General features: G+C 46.6%; 1 protein-coding gene across 1 annotated transcript; it reads right to left on the bottom strand.

Moving 5' to 3' along the window:
• Positions 1 to 1,122: 1,122 nt before the first annotated feature.
• LOC148813188 (uncharacterized) lies at positions 1,123 to 15,441 on the bottom strand. Its single transcript, XM_088908436.1, has 2 exons — positions 14,841 to 15,441; positions 1,123 to 6,286 (listed from the first exon to the last, which is right to left on the bottom strand). Exons 1-2 carry the CDS (start codon positions 15,133 to 15,135, stop codon positions 4,176 to 4,178), a joined length of 2,406 nt encoding a protein of 801 aa, XP_088764562.1. The 5' UTR covers positions 15,136 to 15,441; the 3' UTR covers positions 1,123 to 4,175.
• Positions 15,442 to 15,462: the final 21 nt, after the last annotated feature.

Below are 15,462 nucleotides of genomic sequence, written 5' to 3'. Positions count from 1 at the left end.
GTTGTTCAGTTTCCTTCAGGAAAGCGTAAGAAGTGGCTTGTATGTGGACCTGTTACCAGAGCAGTGCCTGTGCGCGACTCAGTGTTGTGTTGCCAGATAAAAGAAATATTATTAAAACAAATATCTTCCATGAATCCCTAAACTATCAATTTCAATTTACTTTCCTGTCAGTTATTCCTGTGAGGTAATAAACGTCATTACAAGACGATAGTGCTGCATTTTTTAACAATAATAAAAATAAGATCTAAAAGGAAAGAAAATGCACACAACAATGAAAAGAAAAACTTAGTCCAGTACATGGTAATCTGTTATATAGCAGTGATCTTATTAGTTTGCACATACAATAATTAGAATTATAGGGAGGACGGAATGCTTTTCTGAAGTTTTCAGTACTAATTTTCTTTAAAAATACTAATAACTAATATCACTTATTTCTGATATAGTTATAACAAAAATAATTATGGTTTTGTGAACTGTGGAACCACACATATTTTCCCGCAAGGCATTAAGTTCCATGTTTGAAAATTCACCATCTGAGGAGACCTCAAGGCACCTAACCCTCATAAATACCAAAGTGTTACTGTACACTGTACTAGTACACTAGAGGGCACAAGTGAATTTCAAATTGGCTTCTTTACGAAAGCAGCTGTAGGTGTGTGGAACATGCTGCCCAGTGATAGTGTTGAAGCCGATACCCTGACTTCATTCAAGACAGCTAGATGAGGTCCTCCAGTCAGGAAGGGAGGCACTCCTTTACACAAAGGGATGTGGGAGCATGGAACAAGCTAAATATCCAAGTTGTTTCACAAATGGAAACCACAGGGAAGTACATTTAAAAATGAGCATGGGAGACAGTAGCTCACACAAAGGGTGGTGGGATAGTTTTCTTTCAGGAAACAAATGGATGACATCCTGGGATCAATTCAGTACTAGCTACCAAATAAAAAAAAGGTCAGAATGCTGTTGTAGTGTGCTCTCATGAGGCACCAGTTCTGTAGGGGTTTGGGCATTTACTGGGACAATAATTAATTGTGGCAGTAAATCGCAAAATGATTCTTTTAATGGCCTTAGAATCCAACCATGCGGTATAACTCAAACAACGCACACACACAGGTACTAATACACTAAAATACATTTATTAATACATAGAAGGTGCATGTAAATCTAACAGATCTTATCGTGAGGGTAAGCAGAAAACAAAAGGTATATATTCATTCAGTTACAAAGAGTTACACATATCAAGAGGACATACATTCAGTATATCATTCATTTAGACCGTTTCTTGAATGAACTTGGTTACAACTTCTACATTAGATACTCAAAACAAGTACATAACTCTTAGGAATTAAATTGATATCAACTGGTTGGGATAACAATTGAATTCTCGAGCAGTAATGCAGTGAAGTTGAATACTCATCCAATCTCTGGGGATTCAGATCTCCCCCGGACAAAGAAACAGTTGCAGGCTTGTTGCTGTCCAATCCGTGCTCTCTGGCTAGGTGCCAAGCGGTGCTCGGTGCGGCTGGAGAGATTCCTGCTGCGCTGCTCTCTGAAGACCGGCTAGTTAGTGTTGGCTTTAACTAGCAAAGTTTGTGCACAGGAGAAAACTGACTGTGGGTCCCAGCTGGTCAGGAAGAAGAACGGTTCGTTCCTGATGAAACGCTAGTTCTGAATACTGATTCAGCTGTCCACAGTTCCGACCTGTTCACGAGGCCTGCTGCTGGTGCTAACCTCGGGTGGATCCTCTGGTTACGCGCTGGCAACCTCCGCTCTAGACTCTTAGAACAAGGAAAGTTCTGGCACTCGGACACACTGGCCGTTACATGGTGGTCCTGGCTGAGTCTCAGGATGGTCAGGAGGCGTGCTGCGAGAATGTCCTGCACTTCCCAACTGTTCTGGCCTGCGGGCCGTCCTGTCCTGGAATCATTCACACCCCTGGAATTGTTCTTTTTGGAATTCTTCTTCAGGCCCTCTGTGTTGCCTGTTTTTACCTGGAGGAACTTCAGGTCGTTCATTGGCTGAAAGTTTAATGGGCATCAGAGACCCACGTGGGTTACTCGGCCCTACCAGTTCCTGATTGGTTGATCAAGGTGAGATGTGAGTAACTCACCCCTGACACTTAGGAATGCAGTCCAGATGTCCATCTGGCACTCCCTAGACAGATAGGCGCCAATGGATGACCATTGATCATGATAGCCAGGCTTAGCTAAGTGCATCCCCATTTGGGAGCTGTCCCTTATCAAAGAAACCTTAAATCAGCCTGCATGAATAGCTTATCTGTGGCTGCACCACAGAGATGAAGAGAGAGATGGGGCCTCACTGGCAAGAGAGCGCAAAACTTAATTCCTGTATTTTAATAAGCCTTGCCGCTACAGGTGTAACAGTAATAGTATCATGAAATCTTTATTCCTCCCTGCAGTCTCACTCTCTAACAATGTAAAATAAATGCATTATGACATTATCCATAAACAAATATTTCTGGTAGTAGCTGATACATTAATGCTGCACACTGGTATCTTTCCGGGAGTGAATAGGATGTGCATATAAACTGTGCATCATGTGATACCTGTCAGTTACACCTTCAACAGGCTGACAGGGTTAGCTTGAGAATACCAGCAGAGTTAGAAGATGAGTGTTAGTTGTTGTGAAGCAGGGTTATGGAGTGGTGTAGCTTCTTCTACACTCTGTTGTGTTAAATCCTGCTTGACCTTAAAATGCCTTTTGTCTTGTGTTTTTGTGTGTGTGAATTACCTGAGTCAGGGTAGTGTCAGCAGGGTCTTGTCACAGTAGATGAGTGTATATACAGTGCCTTCAGAAAGTATTCACCCAGTGGAATTTTGTTGCATTTTGTTCCCATTACACCTCCACATTTTAACATTTTTTCCTCGTTTTAAGAACACTAAATTCAACACATTTATGAATCAAAAATATTTTTTATTCAAGAACATTTGTTTTTCAAAATGAAAGATTTACATTTCTCATTTACAAAAGTATTGTATTACAAGAGATTGTTTGTGTCTGCAGTTTCTCCCATTTCAGCCAAAAAGCTCTGCAACTCTGTCAGTGTTGGAGCTGGCCACTTTTGGTCACTTTTCTGACAATCACCATTCTTGTCCGGTTGCTCAATTTGGTAGGAGGGCCTGATCTTAGTAGTGTCTGGGTTTTGCCATGTTTTTTCTATTTAGTTACAATGGGATTTAACGGTGCTCCTAGGAAGGTTCAAAACTTTGCCAATCTTTTTATAACCTTCTCCAGTTTTTTTTCCTCCTAACAACTTCATCTCAAAGTTCCAAAGGTAGCTCCTTGGTCTTCATGACAGCAGGACTGATCTGATCTGCTGTTTCAGTGAGACCTCACAGTCAGTGATATCTATTGTGCAATCAAGCAATTGAACACCGGTGAATTTGAAATGAACACAGGTGTACCTTGTTAATGTATTTAGTGTGATCTCTCAAGATAATTGACCCAAATTAGGTTGTTGAAACAAAGGGAGTGAATACTTATCAATTAAGTAATTTTCCATTTTTATTTTTAATAGATGTCTTCAGAATTATAAATACTTAATTTCATTTGAACATTATAAAGAATTGCTTCTACAGGAGTGGAGAAAAACATTTAAATATGATTTAATTTGACTTTGCAACACAGCAGAATGAGAAATAAACAATGGGGTGTGAGTACTTTCTGAAGGCACTGTATATATAGCTTGTCCTGTCTGCAGTTGCATTGAAAAAAAAATTGAAGTATTACTAACGGTGCCAAAATAGATTTTCTTATTAAAAGAGATTCATACAGTATCTTATTCTTTATTATTTACCCTTTATTGCATAAATATTTCTTGTATTTGATATATATGCTCTCTTATCCACATAAATTAAACTCTGTGACAAGAACTATTTCTGTTTTAGTCAACTGTAAATAAGAGTATAGTCAAAATTTAACTGACCAGACGAACTCAAAATTGGGTGACTACAAAGTGACTATGACTAATAGACATTTTGGGAACAAGTAAAGGTTTGTTCCATGCTGAAAAGAGAAGAAAATAAATGTCTCGGCTGTGGAGCCTTCTTCGGATGTCACATGCTGACGCACCTACCCACTTGAACTAAAGACATTTTAGTTGACTTGACTTAGACTATGATTAAATAAAAAACCTGGTGACTAAATTGGTTTTTTTAAGTCACCTGACTGGAACTCTTCCCACACTGACTGTAGCTGAATGGTCTGTCTCCTGTGTGAATGCGCTGGTGCTTTTTTAAGTCATGCGATTGAATAAAACTCTTCCCACACTGACTGCAGATAAACGGTCTCTCTCCTGTGTGAATGCGCTGGTGGGCTTTTAAGCTACGTGACTGACTAAAACTCTTCCCACACTGACTGCAGCTGAATGGTCTCTCTCCTGTGTGAATGCGCTGGTGCTTTTTTAAGTCATGCGATTGAATAAAACTCTTCCCACACTGACTGCAGCTGAACAGTCTCTCTTCTGTGTGAATGCGCTGGTGGGCTATTAAGCTACTTGACTGACTAAAACTCTTCCCACACTGACCACAGCTGAATGGTCTCTCTCCTGTGTGAATGCGCTGGTGGGTTATTAAGCTACTTGACCGACTAAAACTCTTTCCACACTGACTGCAGCTGAACGGTCTCTCTCCTGTGTGAATGCGCTGGTGTGATTGTAAGTGGCTTTTCTGACTAAAACTCTTCCCACACTGACTGCAACTGAATGCTCTCTCTCCTGTGTGAATGCGCCGGTGGGCTATTAAGCTACTTGACTGACTAAAACTCTTCCCACACTGACTGCAGCTGAATGGTCTCTCTCCTGTGTGAATGCGCTGGTGGGTTATTAAATTACTTGACTGACTAAAAGTCTTCCCACACTGACTACAGGTGAACAGTCTCTCTCCTGTGTGAATGCGCTGGTGGGTTATTAAGTTACATGACCAACTAAAACTCTTCCCACACTGACTGCAGCAGAATGGTCTCTCTCCTGTGTGAATGTGCTGGTGGGATTTTAAGGCATGTGACTGACTAAAACTCTTCCCACACTGACTGCAGCTGAATGGTGCCTCTCCTGTGTGAATGCGCTGGTGGGTTATTAAATTACTTGACTGTCTAAAAGTCTTCCCACACTGACTGCAGCTGAACGGTCTCTCTCCTGTGTGAATGTGCTGATGTTGTTTTAAGAGCTGCAAGTGACTAAAACTCTTCCCACAATGACTACATCTGAAAGGTCTCTCTCCCGTATGAATACGCTGGTGTCTTTTAAAGTCACTTGACTGAATAAAACTCTTCCCACACTGACTGCAGCTGAATGGTCTCTCTCCCGTTTGAAGGTGCTGGTCGGGTTTTGATTTGCTAGACTGACAGAAACGCTGCTCCTCTCTGTGCCATAATGGCAGTTTGTCCACTCCATCTGAGCAAGGCCTTGAGTGATTCTTCCTCATTCTCTGATTGTACTGGGGTCTCTTATTCTGCCAATGCTCCATGGAATGGTCTTGCTCCGTGTGCTGAGATTTGTTTTCTCCACCATGTCCTTCAGTGTGCTGCTCAGCAGTGTGAATCATCCGGGGCTCCTTCTCCAGCTCTCTGAGACTAAAACTGTCTAGTTCATTCAGTTGTTCTCCTCTTTGCCCAAGAACAGACCTACTCTCCAGTTCATTAAAACTTTTAACAATTTTCTCAGTAACCAGATTAGTAAACCTGTGTGTAAAGCCATCAGATACTAAGGGATCATATGATTGTTTGAGTCTCTGCAATGACAGTCTCTCCACTTGAACAGAACAAGGCCTAATTATCAAGCCCTGTAGGAGCTGCTGTTGCTCCTCCCTGTACTGACTCCTCTCTGTGTGCTGTGACTCAGTACTGTTCTCTTCACCAGGTACATCAGTCTGCTGCTCTGCAGCGTCAATCAACTTGGACTTCATGTCCTGTTCTGTAAGATTTAAAACATCCAGTTCTTCACTGTGCTCTCGTACAGAGACACAGCCCAGTTCATTACAACCTTGTGTAATATTGTTCGAGTCCAGATTATTAATCTTATCTATAAAATCATCACATACTAAGAGCCCAGGTGTCTCACTCTCAGGCTCTGTCTTCATCATGGTCACAGAGTCCAGATCCTCGACACTCTGTCTGCTCTCTGTGTGCTGCTCACTGAGTGTCTCTTTCCCTTCTGCGACAGTGAGCTCTCTCTCCTGCACCAAACTGGAGCCCCACTCCTCCTCACTGTGCTGCTGTTCAAGAGGAGCCATGTCCCCAGCATCAGAGAGAGCACTGGTCTCTGTGCCTGTAAATACAGGAAAAGAAAACAATAACTTTATAATAATAATAAACTTTATTTTATATAGCACCTTTAAAGGTGGCTTCTCAAAGCACTTTACAGAAGGCCAACAACAAAAAAGACACAATATAAGCATGATGAGAATATAGTTAGACGAGTCAGTAGATGGTGGTACTAAGTCCAGTAGGAGCAGAGGGGTAAAGAACAGATAAATAAAGGCTCTTCTGAAGAAGAAGGTTTTGAGTCTGGATTTGAAGAAGCTTAGAGAAAGTGACTCTGATATCCTTGGGGAGAAAGTTCTAGAGCTTGGGGCAAAACAGGAGAAGGCCATGTCACCCATAGAGTGTAGAAGGACTGGGGGACAAATAGTTGAACACAATTAGAAGAGTGAAGGTTGTGAGGTGGGGAGTAGGGCGATAACTCAGACAGGTACTGAGGTGCCAAGCCATAGAGAGCCTTATAGGTAAGCAGGAGGATTGTTAAGCATCACAAAACTTGACAGGAAGCCAGTGCAAGGACTCCAGGATAGGAGTAATGTGAATACTTGCACTAGACAAACTGGAAATTACAGCATATTAACACTGCACTGACAGAGATGGGTAAATACAGACACACTGACTGGACACTGCAGCATATTAGCACTGCACTGAAAGGGGTTAATATAGACATGCTGACTGGACACTACAGTACATTAACACTGCACTAAGAGAGGGGTTCATACAGACACACTGACTGGACACTACAGTACTTTAACACTGCACTGAGACGGAGGCATTTATACAGCCATGGACTGCTCAGAGAAGGGGGGTAAATACAGACAGACTGACAGACAGGACACTACAGTACATTAGCACTGCACTGAGAGAGAGCGGTTAATACAGACACACTGACTGGACACTACAGAACATTAACACTGCACTGAGTGACAGGTTAATACAGACATGCTGACTGGACACTACAGTACATTAACACTGCATTGAGAAAGAGAGGGATTAATACAGACACACTGACTGCATATTATAGTACTTTAAAACTGCACGGAGAGAGGTAGGTTAATACATAGACACTGACTGGACACTACAGTACATTAACACTACACTGAGACAGAGAGGGGTTAATACAAACACACTGACTGGACACTCCAGTATATTAACACTGCACTGAGAGAGAGAGGGGTTGATTCACACACACTGACTGCACACTACAATATATTAACACTGCACTGAGAGAGAGGGGTTAATACAGACACACTGACTGGACACTACAGTACATTAACACTGCACTGAGAGAGAGGGGTTAATACAGACACACTGACTGGACACTACAGTACATTAACACTGCACTGAGAGAGAGGGGGGTTAATACATACATACTGACTGGACACTACAGCACATTAACACTACACTGAGAGACAGTGTTCAATCAATCTTTATTGACAGAAAAAATAAAGAAAGTATGAATCTTGATTCTTAGGACCCCACCTTAAAAATTATTAAAATAAAATCATAATTGGAATATTAATTTTTTATTCACAATCCTGCACGTTTCCAAAACACCAATGCTTTTCAAATGTTCCACAGTCATTATGAGATAATATAAAACATATATTTTAACGACATCCTGCTCTTCACCAACCCTTCAAACATCCTCACCAAGTCTACAGACCCGGAACCAGAGATCTTATTTTTCAGAGTCTTGTAGATGGTGAGTTTGGCCTGGCCCAGTAGAAAGTTGGCGAGGAGGGTCTGAGTTTTTTGTTTTTTCGTATGACCCACCCCGAACATGAAAATAATGTAATTGAAGGCCAGGCCAAGGTTGATGAAGAGCCAAATCAACACGGCAAACATGGGCGACAGGTGGGGGCAGGCACTGTAGTAGTGGAACACCGTCTCCCTCTGAGCGCAGAAGGGACAGGCCCCTTTTGTTGAGGGGAAATCTGTAGAGGCTACCCCAGGCAGGCCGGACACCATCTGGCACCCCCAGACGAGCCCTCCAGGGAGTGTCAGGGAGTGCAGACAGCTGGGCTTGGTGTCTAGATGTTACAACTAGTCTATATAGACACTTCCCCCCAACACCAGCCAGAGACCTCTCCTCTGAAGCAAGGGACTCAAGGAGAGATCCTGTCGGCCCGGGACTGAGTGCAGGAGACACTAGCAGACCAGGGAAAGGAGGCTGTGTGGTTGGAAGGTGGCGTTCCTCAAACAGATCCTGGACTAGCAGCATCTCCTCAAGAGGCAGAGCAGAGCAGAGCAAAGCTGAGTAAGAAACCCGTCCACACACCGCCGCGAGTGTAGTCCCAGAGCGTCACATGCCCACTCCATGCTGCGCCACCAGTCCTGATCCACGTCAAGCAGGTGGTGGAGTTGTGTGACATTGGCGCGGACCAGTCTGCTGGTAAAGTCCAAGGAGCGGCCCAGTTCTGTGTCCATTCACGGATTGTGTACTAGTGGCTCTCAGAGTGTCCAGTATAGACTGGGCCGCTCCTCCTCTCTCCGCACGTGCAGATGCCGCCAGGCTTTCAGGAGACTACGCTGGAAAGGCTGCAGTGGAGACAGGTCAACCCTGCTGGTGTCCATCAGGAAGAGAACAGAGTCGATCCCGAAGTGTCCTGCTAGACGCAACAGGGTGAAGGTCAGCTCCTTCCAGGACAGCGAGGCCGGGCCATACAGCAGCTTCTGTACTGCCTGCATACGAAAGGCGTCCACCCGGCTCCGGATGTCAACGAGTCCTTGTCCTCCGTCCTCTCTGGGCAAATAGAGGACACCCCTCCACAGCCAGTGCAGTCCATCCCAGAAGAAGTCGAGAAGCGTGGCCTGCAGCTCCTCGATCAGTCCAGCTGCTGGCTCCAGGCACAGCAGGCAATGCCACAACATTGAAGCCACCAGGGTGTTGACAATCAGAACCCGGCCTTTGTAGGAGATCTGGGAGAGCAGCCAGCGCCAGCGGTCCAGCCGACCTTTCACTTTTTCGAGGAGCCCCTCCCAGTTCTTCCTCACACTGGCCTTGTCCCCCAGGTACAACCCCAGGTATTTGAGTCCTCCTCTGGTCCAGCTGAACCTCTCTGGCAAGACTGGGGGACCCGTCTCGCTCCACTCTCCCAGGAGTAGGGCGCTACTCTTGGCCCAGTTTACTTTGGCTGATGATAGCCACTGGAAATCATTCAAAGTTGTCTGTAGCGCCCTGACATCCTGTTCTCCTCCGACCACGACCATGATGTCATCAGCGTATGCCAACATCTTGACAGTAGAATTGGGGCAGCCCGGGATGGACAGCCCCTTGATGACCCGGCGCAGCTGATGTAGCAGAGGTTCAATGGCAAGGGAGTAGAGCATTCCTGAGAGTGCACAGCCCTGCCTGACTCCCCTCTGCACTGGAAACGGAGCACTCAGCCCTCTGTTGACCTTTAGCACACTGAAGATGTCACTGTACAGCACCTGAATCATGGCAACAAAGACAGAGCTGAATCCGAAAAACCTCATGGTTCTCCACAAATACTGATGTTCAACCCTATCAAAGGCCTTTTCCTGGTCTAACGAAATGAGACCAGTATCTAAACCCAATAGTCTGGAGGTGGCCACAACATCTCAAATCAGAAATATATTATCAAAGATTGTCCTTCTGGGTACACAGTACGATTGTTCGGACTGCACCACTGATCCCAGCACCACCCTCAGCCTGTTGGCCAGAGCTTTGGACAGGATTTTATAATCCACACACAGCAGGGCAACAGGTCTCCAGTTCTTAATGTCACACAGGTCCCCTTTCTTAGGCAGCAGGGTGACAACAGCTCTCCTGCAGCTCAGTGGCAGGTCCCCGTGCTCCAGACTTTCCGAGAACACATCCAGCAGGTCAGGTCCCAGCACGGCCCAGAAGGCACAGTAGAATTTGGCCGGCAAGCCATCAAGGCCAGGGGTCATACCATTACTCAAGACACTGAGTGCAGTGGAGAGCTCCTCCAGGGATAGAGGCCTCTCCGGCCATGCCCCCTCCTCTTCGGGGACCTGTGGAAGGTCTTCAAGGAACCTGCGTGTGCAGACCAAGTCCTCACTTGCCTCGCTGGAGAAGAGTGTCTTGTAGAACTGCATGGTCCTCTCCTGGATCTGCCCAGCCTCGTGCAGCTCCTGCCCTGTCTCCGAGCGCAGGCAGAGGTTCTGCCTGCTCTGGCCCGGTTTCTTCTCTAGGCCAAAGAAGTAGCGAGTCGGGGCGTCTACCTGTGATGCACTCTGAACCCTAGATTTTATTAGAGCTCCCTGTACTTTTGTGTCCAGAAGGCCAATGAGTGATTCTTTTTGAGTGTGGAGGTTATCAATTAGCCTCCTGTCTGCACAACACTCCAGAGCCTGGTGGAGCTCCAGAATGTCTCTCTCCAGAGCCTTCATGGACTCACGGATACCTCTCGTGACAATTCCAGTGTACTGCTGGTGGAACTGGCGAATCTGCACCTTCCCAGTATCCCACTACTGCCTCAGGGAGACAAAGTGGGCTTTCTGACTCCTCCACTGCTACCAGAAGAACACGAGGCAGTCACAGAAGTGAGCATCGTCAAGCAGTTGGGTATTAAAGTGCCAGTAGGCACTGCGGGACCTCACTGATGGGACGACGACTGTGCAGATGGTGAGACAGTTGTCCGACAGGCCCACTGGACAGATGGGAGTACTGCTTGACGATGCTGTAATGATGTTTACGGCAGTAGATGCGGTCAAGCCTGGCCAGAGAGAGGGTGTTCCCTCAGACCTGGGCCCAGGTGTACTGCCTCGTGTCCCCATGACATCTCCTCCAGATGTCAGTGAGGTCAGATTTGACAAGGATCCTGCGCAGCTCCCTGGCCGACAGGCCATGTGGCTCTCCGTGATTCCTGCATAATTCCTGTCCAGTGTGCTGCTCTCTGTGCAGTTAAAATCATCCCCCAGGAAGACCAGCTCTTCAGGCTGGCAGGTCACCAGCGCATTTTCAAGCTCCCTGAAGAAGGTGACCCTCTCTCCGCCGTCTGTGGATGCGTAAATGTTAATAAAAACAAAGGTTTTCTTCCTGTAAACTACTCGCATGAGTCAAAGGCGACCTTTCACAACCTCATGGACGGCGATAGAGAGGGGCTTGAACCCCACAGAGAACAGCACCGTGATCCCCGCGCTCACAGGGGACCCATGATTGTACACAATGTCCCCCTGCCACTCCCGCTGCCAGGCAATGATGTTGGAGCTGTCGGTGTGGGTCTCCTGCAGGAACGTCACCTGCAGGCTGTTTTCTTTGATGACCTCCAACACCGCAGCTCGCTTCAAAGCCCTCCGGCACCCATTGGTGTTCAAACTCCCTATTCTAATGCCGCCCATGTTTGCGGAAAAGAAAAAAAGAAACAACATAAAACACAAACAGACACATAGCACGCAGACGGATAGTGATGTGATGTAAGAGACGGGACTCATTCGTGCTGAGGTGCATTCCGCGGTCCTGCCCTGATCTTACCCAATAAGCTCTTCAGGCACCATCTCTCTTGATCGCTGAAGTCATTCGCACCTGAGCCTTTTCAGATGGTGGGTCGCGGAGAGGACAAAGAGCTCAGTGTCGGGAAAAAAGTCCTCGACCACAGTTCCCCTCTTACCTTTAGTCTTCTCTAAGAACTCCCTGATGCTCTGGAAACTGTAGCCTACTCTGCAGCTCTGCCGGGCCGAGGAGCCCGAGGCGAGAGAGGAGTCTGGGAAGCCGCCCTCGTCATCGTTGCTCCCGGACTCCGAGGAGCTCCGGGCGGCGGCGGCGAGGACACTCCAGCGCGTCCTTACTCTCCCAGTGTCGGAGTCACTCGCGGCCCCTGGGCCGGCGACAGAGCCGCCCTCCACCGAGCTCTCTGTGCTGTGCTTTTTCTGCACCGCACTCTGCATAGATTTTTTCGTGCGCTTTCTCCACGGTGTCTTAAAACCATTGTCTATTTTTCTGGATGTTAATTAATTTCCTCCCCACACTGTGTCTACAGTTTTCGCTGCCACTTGTGACGAGTTTTCCTCCGTCGGTGTCACTGCCTGCTCTCTCTCCCTGACTCTCCTGAGCAGCGGGGCTCTGCAGCTCCCCTGCTCCGCCAGCGCTCGTATCTTGCTCCCCGGTGTGGGGAGCTCCCATCTGAGGGCTGAGGTGGTCCACTCTTTGCTATCTGTTCTCCTGCATGGGACACCACCAGCTCGGGCTCACCTGCCCCCTCCAGCGATCTCCTCTCCTGCACCCCGGCCGTGGGCTCTGCCTCCCTGCTGCCTCCCTGCACTGCTCCACTCCCCGCTGCCTGACACTGTCTCCTGGCCTCCTGGCAATTCTTCACCACATGCCCCTCGCTCCCGCACCTGAAGCACTTCGTCAATTCCAAAGTCACGAATACAACATAATCACAGGTGTCAATCCGAAATTTAAGATCCACATTGATCTCTTCCATGGGGTTTTTTTAAGATCACGTAGACTTGTCTTCGGAAAGAGATGACATGCTTCAGTTGAAGTCCCCTGCAGCCCAGAGGGACCCTCCTGATCGGAGAGACCACCTGTCCGTAACAGGACAGCTCCCTCTACAGCAGCTCGTTTCTCATGAACGGAGGCACATTGGAGAGGGTGATCTTCCGAGCTGGGGCTGTGAACGGCAGCACCGGGGTGAAGGTGCCGTCCAGGACAACCCACTTTACCACCAGGGCATTTGCCAGATCAATAGATTGCAGGAAAATAACTATCCCTCCACTCATGCGGGAAGCGGACTTGATGTTCCTGCAGCCCACAACCATCCCAACCGCAAGAACGCACCTCTCCAGCGGTTCATACAGACACACTGACTGGACGCTACAGTACATTAACACTGCACTGAGAGAGGTTCATACAGGCACACTGACTGGAAACTCCAGTACATTAACACTACACTGCAATCAGAGAAAGGGGTTAATACAGACACACTGACTGACTGGACACTACAGTGCATTAACACTGCACTGAGAGAGAGGGGGGTTAATACAGACACACTGACTGGACACTACAGTACATTAACACTGCACTGAGAGAGAGGGGTGAATACAGACACACTGACTGGACACTACAGTACTTTAACACTGCACTGAAAAAGGGGTTAATACAGACATGCTGACTGGACACTACAGTACATCAACACTGCACTGAGGGGGGGGGGGTTAATACAGACACACTGACTGAACACTACAGTACATCAACACTGCACTGAGAGGGGGGGGGTTAATACAGACACAGTGACTGGACACTACAGTACATTAACAATGCACTGAGAGGGGAGGGGGGGTTAATACAGACACACTGACTGGACACTACAGTACATTAACACTACACTGAGACAGAGAGGGTTTAATATAGACACACTGACTGGACACTACAGTACATTAACACTGCACTGAGAGAGAGAGGGGTTGATTCACACACACTGACTGGACACTACAGTACATTAACACTACACTGAGACAGAGAGGGTTTAATATAGACACACTGACTGGATACTACAGTACATTAACACTGTACTGAGACAGAGAGGGGTTGATTCACACACACTGACTGGACACTACAGTACATGAACACTGCACTGAGAGAGAGAGGGCTTGATACAGACACACTGACTAGACACTACAGTACATTAACACTGCACAGAGAGAGAGGGGGGTTAATACAGACACACTGACTGGACACTCCAGTACATTAACACTGCACTGAGAGAGAGAGGGGTTAATACAGACACACTGACTGGACACTACAGTACATTAACACTACACTGAGACAGAGAGGGTTTAATAAAGACACACTGACTGGACACTACAGTACATTAACACTGCACTGAGAGAGAGAGGGGGGTTAATACAGACACACTGACTGGACACTACAGTACATGAACACTGCACTGAGGGGGGGGGGGGGTTAATACAGACACACTGTCTGGACACTACAGTACATGAACACTGCACTGAGAGAGAGGGGGCTTGATACAGACACACTGACTAGACACTACAGTACATTACCACTGCACTGAGGGGGGGGGGGGGTTAATACAGACACACTGACTGGACACTACAGTACATTAACACTGCAGAGAGAGAGGGGGGTTAATACAGACACACTGACTGGACACTCCAGTACATTAACACTGCACTGAGAGAGAGAGGGGTGAATACAGACACACTGACTGGACACTACAGTACATTAACACTACACTGAGACAGAGAGGGTTTAATAAAGACATACTGACTAGACACTACAGTACATTAACACTTTATACAAACAAGGACAAACTGGAAATTACAGCATATTAACACTGCACTGACAGAGAGGGGTAAATACAGCCATACTGACTGGACACTCCAGTACATTAACACTGCACTGAGAGAGGGGTTAATACAGACATACTTACTTCACAGTACGGTACATAAACAATGCACTAAGAGAGAGAGGGATTAATACAGATATAGTGGATTAATATTCCAGAGGAGTTAATACAGACACAGACCTCACCAGTGAGGAAGTTATAGACACTGGTTTTAAACACACACACATACTCTGACTTCATACACGTCACCACACTGACCTGACAACAGTTTCATGTCCATTTCTTCTTTTATTTCTGCAGTGACTTCACAGGGAAGCGTCTGGGTACCCTGATCTCCTCTTGCTCCCGAATCCTCCTCCCACAGCTGCAATCTCCACTTCAAGCTCTCGTTTTCCTTCTTCAGCTGCGCCATTTCACTCCCGACAATGTCCTGCACACACTGTGTGATTTTAAACACGGCCCGTCTCACCAGGACCTGGGAGACGCTGCGGAGTTTGTTTTCAAACTCGTTCTGAGTCAGACATCCTGTTTCCAAAAACTTCTGACACTTCATACACGATCGATTTGAGCAAAACGTGCATGAACGAGTCAAGCTGGATTTCCAGATTTAACAAGTACTCCGCCATCCTTCTTCAGAGTCGATCAGAAACAAAGGCTGACTTGCGATGTTTAAACAGAACAGCTTCTTTATTTCTATTCTTCACAGATTCTGTTGTCAGGGCTGTGCTCTGTTCAAGCATAAACACAGCTGACAAGATGCTACGTTTTCAGAAACTGAAGTTATTAAAAAAAACAACTTTCTTCTTTATAGAAAGAAAATCATTCAAGCACCCACAGCTATGTTGTGTAGCGCCGTGTGATGACGTCATTCGTTAGCGCG

The sequence above is a fragment of the Atractosteus spatula genome, assembly GCF_055471065.1.
Source record: "Atractosteus spatula isolate fAtrSpa1 chromosome 10 unlocalized genomic scaffold, fAtrSpa1.hap1 SUPER_10_unloc_10, whole genome shotgun sequence".
Classification (NCBI taxonomy): Eukaryota; Metazoa; Chordata; class Actinopteri; order Semionotiformes; family Lepisosteidae; genus Atractosteus; species Atractosteus spatula.
This window is presented reverse-complemented; position numbering and strand designations above follow the sequence as displayed.

Excerpts from the sequence above, each read along its gene's own strand:
- LOC148813188 (XM_088908436.1), bottom strand. The coding sequence starts at position 15,135 with ATGAAGTGTCAGAAGTTTTTGGAAACAGGATGTCTGACTCAGAACGAG. Across the intron at positions 6,287-14,840 it reads GGACATGAAACTGTTGTCAG|GCACAGAGACCAGTGCTCTC; the intron begins GTCAGTGTGGTG and ends CTGTATTTACAG.